Source organism: Mastigoproctus giganteus, chromosome 7 (assembly GCF_048544385.1).
Source record: "Mastigoproctus giganteus isolate SK-2022 chromosome 7, ASM4854438v1, whole genome shotgun sequence".
NCBI lineage: Eukaryota > Metazoa > Arthropoda > Arachnida > Uropygi > Thelyphonidae > Mastigoproctus > Mastigoproctus giganteus.
In genome coordinates this window covers 222,059,535-222,075,128 of record NC_143581.1, presented here as the reverse complement: position 1 = coordinate 222,075,128, position 15,594 = coordinate 222,059,535, and the positions used below count along the sequence as shown (strand labels likewise).

The 15,594-nt window shown below is 34.3% G+C and overlaps 1 protein-coding gene across 14 annotated transcripts in view; it reads left to right on the top strand.

Annotated features, from left to right (window-relative positions):
• LOC150083714 (uncharacterized) overlaps positions 1-15,594 on the top strand; it is a 448,219-nt gene that overhangs the window by 220,001 nt on the left and 212,624 nt on the right. For 12 of the 14 annotated variants that reach the window (XM_090378158.1, XM_090378157.1, XM_090378156.1 and 9 more), the window contains 2 exons: positions 10,749-10,781; positions 15,320-15,373. In XM_090378158.1, the coding sequence (XP_090234284.1) occupies positions 10,749-10,781; positions 15,320-15,373 (87 nt within the window). The remainder of the gene's footprint in view (positions 1-10,748; positions 10,782-15,319; positions 15,374-15,594) is intronic. The other 2 variants (XM_090378146.1, XM_090378148.1) reach the window with 2 other exon arrangements.

The window sequence follows — 15,594 nt, the reverse complement described above, 5'->3', positions numbered from 1 at the left end:
TATAATAGGGGATTTTAATTTCCCAGATATTGACTGGAATTTTGGGGGCTGGTCACTCACACACTAGCAAGGCTTTTGTGGATTTATTGGATGATTGTTTTCTACATCAGCATGTTCGGGAGGCAACTAGAGGGAGTAATACTCTTGATTTGATTATCAGTAGTGATTCTTCATGCATTAAGAATCTGCAGGTAAATGAACCACTAGGTGGCAGTGATCACAGTGTGCTGAAGTGGAATTTACTCAAAGAGGTAACTACCATTAGGGGTAAAGGGAAGGGTTATTGCTTTCGTAAAGGCGACTACGATGAACTGAGACAGTATTTAAATTCTATATAGTAGGACCAACTGATGATGTTACCAACAGCAAATTCAAAATGGGAAGCATTCAAAGAACTTATCTTGGAAGCTACTAGGCTTTACATACCAACTAAGAAATATTGTTCAAGGTTTAGACCTAAGTGGATGTCAGATGAACTAATGAGACATATGGCAGAGAAGAAAAATGCTTGGGATACATACAAATTAACACGTGACACAGAAGCCTATGATAGATACAAGTTGATCTGTAACCAAGTTACAAAAGAGGTTAGGCAGGCGAAGGCAGATTACGAGAAATCTTTGGCAAGGGATGCAAAGAAAAACAGCAAAGAGTTCTTTACTTATGTAAACTCTAGAAGGAAGGGGATGAATCAGATTGGTCCACTTGATATCGATGGGTCAACTGTTGATGATCCTGCTCAGGTAGCCAACAAACTAAATGAATATTTTGAATTGACATTCACACATGAGGAGTAATTCAGCGAGGGGAATGTCAGAGGTGTATTCAACTCTGGCAGTAAGCTAGAGAATCTTGTAATAACTGAGAGTAAAGTGGAGGAGAAATTGTTGAAGATAAATACAAGAAAGGCACCTTGGGTGGATGGGATCTATCCAGTTATATTAAAGGAGGCAGCAAAGGAAGTAAGCAAACCCTTAGCCATAATTATGAGAGCTTCCTTGGACTCAGGGGAAGTACCCATGGACTGGAGATGTGCAAATGTGACCCCAATTCACAAAGGAGGATCAAAGGGCAACACAAGTAATTATAGACCTATTAGTTTAACTTCTGTTCCCGGAAAATTAATGGAGGCACTGGTTAAAGAAGCACTGCAGGATCATCTAGACAAGACTTCAGTTAATAGCTCAGACACAGCATGGTTTTGTTAAGGGGAAGTCTTGCCTGACCAATTTGATTGGATACTATGATGCAGTCACAAAAGAACTGGATGCAGGGAATAACTTTGATATTATATACTTCGATCTTAGAAAGGCTTTTGATACTGTTGCACATGGAAGACTGCTGCACAAATTGGAACAGTGTGGCATTGGAGGCAAATTGCTGCTATGGATAAAGGGGTGGTTGAGGGGGAGAAGACAGAGAGTAGTAATCAATGGACACTGCTCATCATGGACTAATGTTATTAGTGGAGTCCCTCAGGGTTCAGTATTGGGTCCATTATTGTTTGCTGTATTTATAAATGATATTGATGATGGTATATCAAGCTTAATGTCCAAGTTTGCAGACGATACGAAGGTTGGCAGGGTTGTCAAGGATACTACTGACACTGCTACTGCAACAGGATCTGGAAAGGTTGAGCAGATGGGCTGAGAGGTGGCAAATGAAGTTTAACATTGACAAATGTAAAGTACTACATATGGGGAAACAGCAATCCCAGAGCAACGTATCAACTCTGTGGTACTACACTGACAGTGGTAGAGAATGAAAAGGACCTGGGGGTGGTTGTGCAGGCAGAAATGAAGTTTTCTGAGCAGTGCAGACGGGCTGCAAGAGTAGCTCATGGTGTATTGTCGATGATATATAGGAATTTTTCTAGCAGGGATAAGGAGGTGATTATTCCCTTGTATAAAGCAATGGTCAGGCCACACCTAGAGTACTGTATACAGGTCTGGAGGCCTCATTTGAAGAAGGATGTAGAGATGCTGGAACGAGTACAGAGAAGGGCAACAAGATTGGTGAGTGGAACAAAGGGGTGCTCTTACGAAGAAAGGCTTAAGTTTTGCCAATTACAGTGTCTGGAGACTAGGCACCAGCGAGGTGATCTGATAGAGGTGTATAAAGCCTTGAATGGTTTGAGCATGCTCAGTGCTGATGGGATTCTTCCTCTTGCTCAGAATAATCACCTGAGAGGGCATAAATTCAAATTGAGGAAAGACAGATGTAGGATAGACGTGAGGAAATTTGCCTTTAGCTAGCGGGTGGTTGGTTTGTGGAACAGACTTCCATCCCTTGTCGTGGAGGTTGATAGCCTGAATAAGTTTAAGGCTCAGCTGGACAGAGGCGCCTCCGTAGCCAGGTGGGAAGGAGCAAAAGTGCGTAGCACACGCTTCTTGATTAGACCGGGGTTCGAGCCCGTCACCACCAAATACGGAGGATGCGGGAAGGTCAGGGATTGACCACCGCATATCCTCGGAGCAATATGGCCTTAGTTGCTAATGCTCCTAAAAACCAAATAACAACAACATCAGCTGGACAGGTATTTCGAACGAACAGAGGGGTGAAGTGGAAGTGGTTATATTTTATTTATTTATTTATTTTATGTTTTTTTTTTTTTTGGCTGAAGCTGCATAAGCTTGGTTTCTTGCATCAAATGCCTCTACTAATGCTAATGCTATAAAATTAGATTGCATTAGTACAAGTTATTATAATATTATGATAAAAATAATATTATAACTATAATAATAATAGCAGAACCATCCAGTGATAATGTAAACAAATATTATTCTTCACTAATAGGCATAAACAACATAATTGTAGTAAATAATGAATGGCACCTCATCTAGCATGTTTCACTTAATAATCATTTGTAAACAACACATATCACGTACAAAACTACTGAAGTAAGAGTGTGCCTATATTTACTCTCTGGCCACCATGAGAAGAAACCTGTCAGTCATTCTGCCTTCATGGAAATGGAAGAGTTCATTTTTGTTTAAATGTTGTGAGTGCTCACAATTTAGGGTTGCTGTAAATGCATGCTGATGGCGGAAACAGAACTTCACAGAGGTAGTACTAGCTGCTTGCATTACAAACATACACTTACCCAAATTGAAATAAATTATTCCATTTCTGTGGCTGCAGAATCATTGACAGGGCTCTTCTCATTGTGTTCAGACAGTAAGAAGGTAGACAGAGTGAGCAGCAGCAGTAATTTCACACTGGTGAATAATGTGTAGTAAATATTTTTCAGGTAGGTTAGATCCTGTACCACTACTACTGCTGCATTAAACACTTCATTTATCTTAAACTAAGACTTTAGTGTAGATATTTTGATTAAAGTTATAATTCAAGTAATACATTAATTTTTGTGCCTGTCTGTTTTTTTACATTTTCTTTTGTTTTAAGCCATCAATGGGAAACTGATGTGTAGCTCAAAGTCTGTGGCATGCTTTACTGTAAGAATTACAGTTGTATTTGCAATTTCTCAAAAAAAAAATTAAAAAAAAAAAAAAAAAAACACCCCACCCTAATCTGCTGAAGCACAATAGTTTGGCAATTGTCAGAGAAATATCACTGACTGCGGCCCACTTTGGAATTAGTATGAATCATCGCCTTGTCATCCAAAGAATAAAAGTATGCTATCATCAAAACCTGACTGTTTTGGGGTCTCTTGCAAAAGCCAGTAATCAGCCTCTTTAAAGTAGGTTTGGTTTTCTCAAAGCATGTCTGTCAGCATTGAGCTCTCAAGGTAGTTGTGCGCTGATCCAGTCCAGCAAAATGTTTCTACTTTATTAGATTGGATCAGCACAGGTACAGCTACATGGCCTCTGTAATAAATTGTTCAACTATGGACTTAGTTTGGTGGATAGCTTAGATGGCAAGCTACCAGCTGAGTTTTCAGAAGTGTTAAGTTAGTAATATTTAACTTTATTTTATTTTATAACTATAAATTTAAATATAATTGTATTTGTAAAACCAGCTATTCATCGAATAGTGAACATAAAGAAGTTTTGCAACAACTGAAATGAATAAATATTTTGCAAAAAAAAAAAAAATTGAAATCTTAAAAAAATTTTTGGATTTTGGATAGTGTACTATATTATATAAATATACAGTAAACCCTCGATTTAACGGACTAATAGGGGAGAACGGGTGTCCGTTAATGCCGAAAGTAAGTTCGTTAAATCGAATGTAACCTGGGGGGGGGGGCATTTTTTATTGTTCTTAATGTAAAAAAAAAAAAAAAGCTTTAATACAATATACAATACTGAACAATATAAAATTGTGTTGCAATTTGGCCTTTGATTTACGAATATCAGAAACAGTTTGTTTTTTTATGCTGTAAATTTCACAAACACGTGCTACTGAGACGCCTTGTTCTAATTTCTGTGCCACATTTAAGTTCACACGCTTTCTTTTAACTCCTCTATCACTTGATGCCATTTTAAATTGTCAGGATTGCAAAATTATTTAATAAATAAAGTTACAATTCAGAAATCACAGAAACACTGTATACAACCTGACCGCACGATAGGTTGAGGCAGACTGAGATCGAAACAAAGCAAGTCGGTAGACCTGCAGTGTCCCAAGTCACGTTCAGCTTGCAAGTCACTGCCTGCTTTTATCTGTAATCTAGGCAAACATCTATTTGAACATGTTTTCAGAAAGAATAAAAAACAATTTCCTGACTACAATTTTCTGAATTTGATTATAAAAATAAAAGTAGATAATTATCAAAACAATAATGGAAATAGGTAATTATTATTAATTTTTAATTAATAATAACACTGAAGTTTTGTATAATCAAAAAAAAATAATAATAATAATAAAATGGTTGAGATTAATATGTACATTACTGTATTATTATTTGTCCGGTTTGTTAAATCCAAAATCCGTTATATCGGGGTCCATTAAATCGAGGGTTTACTGTATTAGAAAATTGAGCTATAAATAACATGGTTTACTTTAAACAAAGTGTGAAAGTTTCAGTAATGAAGTATTGTGTCTAAGCTTATTAAAATCAGTTGCAGATAAAAAAAAAATAATAATAAAAAATAAGACTAGACATACAAATTGTGTATAGAGCGTTTTTGGGGTCACTGGAATGCAAACCACATCTTCATAATCCAAGATAAAATAGGCACCAAGTGTTTGTATAACTGTGCTTGTGCTTATTTGCACTCGGAAAAAGAAAAGATGATTCAGTAAAAGAAGGGACTAAGCTATACCAGAAAGAGAAACTGTTTTTAAATCTCCAAGAACTAAGGTGAATTAAACCAAATCTCTTACTGAGTATAAAATGGTCTTTGTGAATAAAAACAAAAGGAGGCATATTTAGTTGATTTGGATTCTTTTACTAGTGTCAAAAAGATAGCTGTGGTGTGGGTACCAAGTCACATTTCCTTGTCCAGGATTGGTAGCACTAAATTGTGCGTGCTGTAGTACCAGTATCAGATTTCAAATATTCACAACACTTTTAACAAATCCTAAGAGCCTATTAGTTACTAAAGTGCTACCAAGTTTGCGATATATATATATATATATATTTTTTTTTTTTTTTTGTTTCATAGTATACCCAGGGAATTCAAGAAATGAATTTGTATAAACAAAGTTTGTTTCAAGGGAAAAAAAATTGACAAAGTTTTTATTCCATTTTTAAAACATGAATGTCCAAATTTATTTTTGGTATTTTTATTAAAGTTGTTATTGTTATTATTACTTTTAAGCTTTGTATTGGTTTTTCTGTTACAGTGCAACCTTGATATAATGTGTTTTGGGGAATGATTGTGACACTCGTGTTATAATTTAACTGGATTGTCGTTAAAAATAAAATTTATTCATTATTTTTTGGGAGGGAGTTTGAATTTGTTTTAGCTTTACACCACAATTAAGCCAGTATTTTTGTGTAAGCAAATTTCCTTTCATGCTTCTCTCTCTGTCTTTTTTTTTTTTCCATTTAGTTTTGCTATATTGCCACCAATGGATGAAATTTATCAAACATTTTTAAAAAAAAACATGGAATGAGTTAAACATTTAATTTAAACATAAAAATCCAGTTTATATAATATAGCATACAAATAAGCAATGAGAAACTACTTGGCTACATAATCATAGCTTCATCCATGCATATGTAACATCATTAGAATGATTCCACATATGAGAGATCCTGTAAGTTTTGGGTTCCATGGGCTTCGTAAAGGAATATGGTAACTTTATGACACTTATTACTCTTTATCTTACTTTACGCTACAATGAGTTGTTTATGTTTAATAGCGAAAACGCAAATAAATCTCCCTTTCCAATCTCCATTTGACGTCACAAGGTAACAAATCTTAATTAGAATAAAATGGATCAACATTCAACACTGCATTTCTTTTCAGAAAATCATGATTGTTATAAACTTCTTTCAACAAACAAATCATATGGCATAAACATGGATACATGTGGGTTAATATGGTCAAGGGGTCAACAGACCCTTGAGTACATGATTAGGGTCTCCTAGAAAACATCACATAGGCAAAAACCAACATTTCAATATTTTCCAGTCAGTAGTAGGAAACTATAAAATTATGCAAACTACTTTGTCATTTCATGCACAATTTTCACTATACCTTTAGCAGTTTCTGTTATTCTAAATGTGATTTCATTCTTGAAAAGAATGTAAAATTTATTGTTTACAGAATGATTTATTTCTTGATATCCAATTGAGGCAAGCCAGGGGATATATCGAGCAGCTACGGTAATTACCCTCAGATAACTATCATTGTTTATTTTTCGAAAACTGAATTGTCTAATTGAGGAAAATACCACAGAAGAGAATACAATAGATAAATGTTCCAGAAAACCAATGCAGTAGCTGGTTCTCCCCCCCCCACAAGGTTTAGAGTTTGCGTCTGTCAGTGTCTGTATAAAACTTGTGCTCTTCCATAAACAGCAATTTTTTTTATGTCCCTCTTGGGGGCATGATTACACTTCTGTTATATCCAAAATCACAGTATGGTGAGACATAGTGTATCAGGATTGTAATGTATTATTATTACTTAATTTAAATTAAGACAAAATATTGAGTGAGCACAAAGTGATGTGGGAATTTCTTCAAAACTTATCCCATTTGATATATAAAATAATATTTAATATAAATGTATATTAAAAATATGTAATTTAAATGTAAATATAAATGTATATAAATCGATGAAATTTTATAATGCTAAAGCTCTTAAATTTGTAATATACCACATAATCCAAAATGAAAGAGCTGATTTGCCATATTTTGGTAAGCATATGTTACCGGAATATGTTCTTATAAAACCACCTTGGTGAAAACACTGTATATAAGGCCTTGCATTTTGCTGCATTAAAACTACTTTTTCTGATCATTCTTGCAGCCTGTTCAAATCATCCTGAAGCATGTAGAGCAGTGATTGTTAAGTTACACCCACATAAACTCATCCAAATCAGCTTGATCATGATGAAGCCATCATGAATTATTCCCTCTTTGAATGTGTTTATAGTTGAACAACACTTTGTTCAAAATCATATGTGAACATCAAAGCCAAATTTCGAGAAAAATATCCCAGTTCACCAGTATCAAATAAATCAACAATTTCATGATTAGTAACCCATTTTCATGAAACAGGTAGCACTTATGATGCCTTCATTGTTAACTAAAGAAAAACTTGAAGAATAGCATTTATTATTGTCATTAAAAATATCAGAGAGAGGATTAGCATAGAAAATGAGCATGTCTTATTCAAGTACACAAAGGGCTATTGAAAAGTTAGCCTTCATCCTTATTGTATTCATGCAGTGCTAAATTTTAAGAACTTGATAAAGTAAAAATATTGCATTATTGCCACTGGTTTTGCACCTTTATTGATTTGAATGGAATTGGCATTGTAGACTGTGTTTTGTTCAGTAATGAAGCATGGCAGGATAGCCTGCCATGCTTCATTCTTCATTACTGTCAAAATAGCAGGATATGAAGTTATGAAATGCCATGTTTTTCATAAAATAAAAAACATACCCTTATATCCTCAAAAAATTGGGGTGTGATATGGTGTGCCATCTCACATCACTGAGTGATTGAATATCTCTCTCTCTCTCCCCCTCCCCCCACCCAAATAACACAATGAAAATATATACAGTAGATTCTGGTTATTTGGGACACTTCGGGACTAGTGTATTTTGGCCTGATTAAGTGGCTGCCCCAATTATGCGAAGTTTCACGTAAATAGTTAAAAATACAGTGGACCCCCCCTTACGATTGATTCTCTGTACAATCAAATCATATTACGATGGACTCACCATAGCAAAGTACTGTTCACTATACAATATGTAGTAAGCACCAGTCATTGTGATCACGTTTGTAAATTGAATTTTAATTCTATTAAACAGCGATTCTAATTAGTGAGAATAGGAGGAATATTATCCACAGGCAAAGTAAAAGTAAAGATATATTAAGCACAAATTTACACTTACCTTACCAATTAAAAAATTAAATGATAAGTGAAAATCGGAAGAATATTTTCCACAGATGTGCAAAATAAAAATAAATTTACGCTTACGTGCATAGCTTAATTAATACGTACTGTGATATGTACATACTAACTACAGTAGTGGATATTTCTGTTCACTGACATTTAGGGGAGGGGTTAAAATTTTAAACAGTAAAAAAGATAAGCAAACAATAACAAAGAACACGGCACACACAAATTGCAAGTAACGTGATGCGTGCAAGTCAGAACGAAGTAACAAGTTATGAAGCTTAAAAAATAGGAATGAAGAGAAGATTCTGAAAATTTATTTTTTTATAGGATGGAAGATTTCATGGAAGTGTAAACACATTTCACCATAATAACCCACAGAATTCCAGCTGTCGGTATTATTGCAAATTCAACAAGATTGAGTTTAGTATCCTTTTATAAAAGGTTGCACTAACAGAAAAGCCCAATAAATGGGACTGCTAATTGTTTTTGTTTTATGGTTGTGACCTCCAGAAATCTGACCGAAGGACGTGGTATGTTGTTTGTTTGTTTGTTATTTGGTTTTTAGGAGCATTAGCAACTAAGGCCATGTTGCTCCGGGGATATGCGGTGGTCATTCCCTGACCTTCCTGCATCCTCCGTATTTGGTGGGCACGGGCTCGAACCCCGGTCTAATCAAGAAGCGTGTGCTAAGCACTGCTGCTCCTGCCCGCCTGGCTACGGAGGTGCCGAGGACGTGGTATGGTTGGAGACAATTGTAGGGTAATCTGAAGTGCTGCGGTCTCCTGCCCCAATTAAACAGCATGTTGTCCCAATTAAGCAAAGTAAACCCTGGCTATTTTCTTGATTGGGTTCTGTTCTTTAAGATTTGTCCCAAATAAACAGCTGCCCCGATTAACCAGTGGCCCAAATAACCAGAATCCACTGTACTAGAATTTAATACACCAGTTTATTATGCTACTTGACAATGATGAACATTATTTTTGATTTCAGCAAGACTTTTGGGATATTTCCCTGTAAGTTATTGTGGATTTTTCAGCATTCATAGCCTGAAAATCAACCCGTGAACACACACTTCTACAGACAAATACATTTTAAATATACTAGTGTTCTCTCCAAAAAATTTTGCCAGCCAGGTAACATTATGAAGTAGCTGGATGGGGAAGGGTAATACTTTACAATATTATAAAATGTTCTTTTATTTATAAATGTGACTTAAGCAATCCAGAGCAAAAATTAATTGCATAATTTAACATTATATGCTCCTGTCACATTGAACTTGATCACATAGTATGTTTGAATTAATGTTAATCAAGATCAGTAAGCAGTACCGTGAGAATTGCTTAAATTTTAGCCGGGCAGTCAGTTAAATTCACTGGGCAGTGCACTCGTTCGATAGGTCCTGGAGAGTATACTGTACTAAATATTTTATATACACTTAAAAAACAAATATGAGCAATAAGCTCCAGTGCTATTAAAGAATAATAAAAATAAAAATATACTCATAACTGTAAGCTTCATGATGTAACTATAGAAACATTATCCTTATCAAATATCAAGGAAAGTCATCTTATTATTATTAATAATTATTACTATTATTATTATTAGCCATACTGTGCAAGGAAGCCTGAGGCTTTTGCTGCACCAGCCAAAAAAACATTTATGAATTACCCCGAGAGAGAGAGAGAGAGAGAGAGAGAGAGAGAGAGAGAGATGTAGAAAGGAATCACCAAGAAAGAAAAGAATGATGATATCCAGCTCAGGACACTGGGTGTGCCAAGCCCATACTCACCAGATGTGAGTCCCTGGGTTATTTGATATGTGGCCATGTCAAGATTTGTGGGTACCTAGAAGGTGCTAAAATAAAATGTCACTCTACACAATAAAATGCTACCCTACTTCCAAACATGGAAAAGTCTTGGTGTTGAATTTGCCCCTTCCCAAAACATGGATAGGTCTGGGTTAATTTTGTTAACCCTGAGAGCTGATGCCTGAAGGCAGCGACGGTATTGATGCAGAAAGTATCATTCCATTTGTATCTATAACTTTTGTCCAGTTTTTAGGAAGTGAATAAGAAGTGATATCATATATAAAAAGGAAACAAAAACAAAAAAAAAAAAAAAACAGAAAAGCTGATCATTATAAATTTTCCCCTGTCTTTGTGTACACATTTATAAATGCAATTGTGATAATATATCTAAGCAGAATTTTTTAAAGTCAATGTTCAAGTAGATATTTTCTATCAAAACTTTCCTTTCTTTTCAGATGATCACATGACTGTGAAATACAGGAAAGGTGGTCAGAAATTTATCTTTTTTTACTAACTTTTCCAGCATGCCATTTTATTAATATACAGTAGTAAATGGCTTTCAGTGCATCAAAAAGTGTGTGCACATGCATGTGTGTGTGTGTGTGTGTGTACGTACGTGCACGTGCACGCACACAGTCTTTATTAAATAATGAGGATATGTTGATTTTGGAATGGCTTTTTTCTTACTGTATTTTTGTGCATGTAAAAGAGTATATTTCACAATTTTTCTTAAATATACAATGTATAATGCAATTAATCAAGATGTTTGGATAAATATCCTACTTACAAAAAAGCTCTGTGCTGTATGTTATCTAAATGGCTTAGTTATATTTTTATGTAAGTTTGAACTACAGTTTTTGGATGTTGGTTGTTTAGCTTTAGCTATTTAGCAATAAATATAAATGAATGTTTTAAGTGAATAGGTAATGAATAGATTGATGCACATGTGAAAAATTTTATTGGCATATTGAGTGTGTCATTAAAATTGGCACACTCAAGGCAAGAATTGACTAAAGAAGGAACCTTTTATTACCATAGAAAACTTTTCATACAGGAAAGTTTTCTATAGGAATAAAAATTATTTGACTAGTAAAATGACTATTCTAGTAATTTTTGATTAGTCATGACTAGTAAAAAAATAATTTTTTTTTACTAGTCATCACTGAAGTTTATAATCCCCTCATCCCCACTTGGGAGCCTAAGATGTTTATAGAGCTAATATTAAAAAAAAAAAAAAAAAAAAAATCCCACCTAGATAAAGTCCAATTGTTCTGCAATAAGGAATCCTCTATTTGTATGTTCATGTTAGTGGTACTGCTAATAAACCTGATATATCCCCTATGTGAAACTTTGGGAACCTCTGACATAAAATACACAATGAAGAAATTAGTGTTGCAGAAATATTTGAACAGTGTTGACTTTCTCTTTTCATCAATCAATTTCCGATAGCCAACAACAATCTTCTCTGGGCCCTGGCGAAATAAATATCGCAGAGAACATCAAACCTTTTGTTTGAGGTTCTATGCAATACGAAAGATTTCATCTAATTCTTTTACCGTTATCTCCTTCGCGGTAACATTTTCATCTGGCTCATTTAAAAATTGCAATTTTTAAATGCAAGTCTGCATTGACTTTATTAGCAGGAGACAAACACGTCTTCTTCCGATGGTTGATGGAACACACTGAGGCAGGCAGCAGGCAAACGTTTGTTTATTGACCATATGACTCATGGTAAGCTTAACGCGCGATTCATATCTTTTTCAACTATCGCATAAAAAAAAAAAAAAGATCGCGTTAACTGGAAATTTGCATCATGTAAAGTGAAAAGTGGTATCATTTTTCAAATAGCGTTAACTGAATATCGCGTTGTGCAAGGCCTAGCTGTATTAGTCCATTAAGAGCAGTGTCCATTGATTACTACTCTGTCTTCTCCCACTCAACCATCCCTTTATCCATAGCAGCAATTTGCCTCCAATGCTGCACTGCTCCAATTTGTGCAGCAGTCTTCCATGTGCAACGGTATGAAAAGCCTTTCTAAGATCCAAATATATGATATGAAAGTTATTCCCTGCATCCAGTTGCTTTGTGACCACATCATAGTATCCAATCAAATTGGTCAGACAAGACTTCCCTTTAACATACCCATGCTGTGTCCGAGCTATAACTGAAGTTTTGTCTAGATGATCCTGCTGTGCTTTTTTAACCAGTGTTTCCATTAATTTCCATGGAACAGAACTTAAACTAACAGGTCTATAATTACTTGTGTTGCCCTTTGATCCTCCTTTGTGAATTGGGGTCACATTTGCACATCTCCAGTCCATGGGTACCTCCCCTGAGTCCAAGGAAGTGTTCATAATTATAGCTAAGGCTTTGCTTACTTCCTTTGCTACCTCCTTTAATATAGCTGGATAGATCCCGTCCACCCCGGGTGCCTTTTTTATGTTTATCTTCAACAATTTCTCTTCCACTTTCCTCTCAGTTATTACAAAATCATCCAGCTCACTGCCAGAGTTTAACCCATCTCTGGCATTCCCCTCCCTGAATAACTTCTCATGTGTGAATGTAGATGCAGAATACTCATTTAGTTTGTTAGCCACCTGAACAGGATCATCAATAGTTGAACCATCGATATTCCAGTGGACCAATCTGATTCATCCTTTTCCTTCTAGAGTTTACATAGGTAAAGAACTCTTTGCTGTTTTTCTTTGCATCCTTTGCCTAAGATTTCTCATTATCTGCCTTTGCCTGCCTAACCTCCTTTGTGACTTGGTTACAGATCAGCTTATATATATATCATAGGCTTCCATGTCACCCATTAATTTATATGTATCCCATGCATTTTATGGGTGGGTAATTTTGGTTATAGGTCCAATAAAAGTTGTAGAGAAAATATAAATTTCAAATTTTATGTTAACTAAAAGTAAAAATTAATACATGATCAGATACTTCATGAGGGGACTACACCAGATCATGTATCAAGGACTGCATTTCTGTACTTGTCCATACCTGTAGAGGATAAGCAAATTTAAGAATAAAACTGAGTGAGATCCAAAGAGTAAAATGCAGTATAAAATATGGACAAAGTAGTCCTGATGCAGTATATATTTTGTAGCAAAATAAATTAAAATGAATTAAGAAATATTAGTGGTAATAAAATAAAAATAGAAAAATAAAAATAAGTGTTTATAGTGCAAATGAGATTCAAAAATAAGTGGTTATAAGCAAATGACACAATTTAGAATAAATTTAATGAGAATATGTATATATAATTTATGGAGAATATGTATACATAATTTATGGAGAATATGTATATAAAATTTAAGATTTAAAATTTAGTGCAACCAAATGGTATAAGGCAAGGGAGTGAATTGAGGATAGGGAAGGAATAAAAAGTGTAAATAAAAATAAAAAGTAGACAAAGATAGTGATAGATTAAGGACAGCAGGAATGTTCGTATCACCCTCGTATTTCACTAATAGCTTTACGAACGGAAAAAAGTAGAAGTAGAAAGTATAAAGATAAAAAGTTAAGAATAAGATATTAAAATTACTAGCTATCTGGGATCATAAAGCCCATGCTTTTATTAACATCTCTGAATGTGCAAGAGTTAGTAGTAAAACGAGACTAATACCAAATGCTTGTGTGGTAAGAAGCCAAAAATAATGTTTTTATTCTTGGCTCTCCATTTTTCAACACTTACTTTTACTGATCAATCCCCTGATCAATTTTTACTTTTAGCTAATATCAGATTTGAATTTGATATTTGCTCTACCCCATTTTTGGACCTATAATCAAATTTACCTACCCATATCTGATGCTGGCTATCACTCCTTATTTTATTTTAATCATTTTTACTTAATCGTTTTTTGCTTTACAGTTACCTTCTGTCTAAATGGCTTTTCAGTTCGGCCTATAATTTTACTTAATTCATTATAACAAATAGGATTTTCACATTCTTTCTCTTTTTCATGCCTACAGTACTTCCTTTTTCTGCTATCCTTCTCCTATTAGTTATGGAATTTTGTGTAATTTATGCTTCCATCTTCCCACTTTTTTTGCTACAATGTAAAGTAAATAAGTTTTTTCCTGGATAATTGCTTTGGTAACTTTGTTACTACATTCTGAATGGTGGGATTTTTATTTCTTCTGACACTTCATCCCAGATTTTGATGAGTGATAGGTCCAAAATTTAAAGAGTTTTAAATTTGAGAAAATCAGTATGAATTCTGTTTTTAGAAAAATGAAATGACATTATGAGCCTTACGTAATCTAAAATTAATTACTCACAGGGAGCATGGAGAATCAATCACCTCAACTGCAACTCCCAAAAAAAAAAAATTTAAAAAATCAAAGGAGGAAGCTTGCTTTGTTCCTTATCAATACTAGTAGTTCACCTGTAGGTATCAATATTTTGATGTAGAGATTAAAGTGAAAGTTTATCAGCCCAGAGGTGCTGTGGTTATTTTTTTGTTCCTGTAATTAGTTCATTACTAATTCATTACAAGAATAGTGAACTGTTTATTTTAATTACTCAGTCAGTAATAAAACTCAAAACACTACAACGTTTAATTACAGCCATTTGGTGGTGATGCATGGGGGGCACCAGTCTTGTCTTTCTGAAGCTCTTTTATGGCCTTATTGTAAGAAATTTGAAGACAGCTGTGAGTGATTGTAATCAACCAATCACACTCTGAAACTTTTATTTTTGTTACAAATTGCATAGTTACAATTAGAATGTCATTAGATTGCTACAATTACAATTTGAAAATCTTGATAATTGCATTAATTTTAAGGTCGTAATCAGTAATCCTTATGGTTTTATCACTGAAATCATGCCAAGAAAGCATGTGCCTGAAGTTTACCTTTCTAGCCAGTTGATTTTCATATCATGTTAACATTTTGTCACATTTAGTAAATAATAACTGGAATGTATATACACCTTTCATTTTTTATGTATACTATATCAATTTAGGCATTTTATATTAAATTGATTTTGTTTTATCAATTTTTCTTGTTTTATTTACAGGAGGTGCTCCTCATCTTGGTGGTTATATGTCCGAACCAGAATATGACAGATTAGGTATAAATTAGCTTATTACTTTTTATTTTTTTTTAAACTCAAGAAAAATTAATGCTAATGTATTTTAAGGGGAAATGGATTGAGTGGAATTTGAAGGTAAAACACTATTACCATTTGGCATTTTTTAAAATGTTATTTCATTGCTTTAAGAGCAAGTATTTTCAGCACTAAATATTCTGTTGGGTCATGTTTTTGGGTTCTTACTTTTTACTGTATTTATA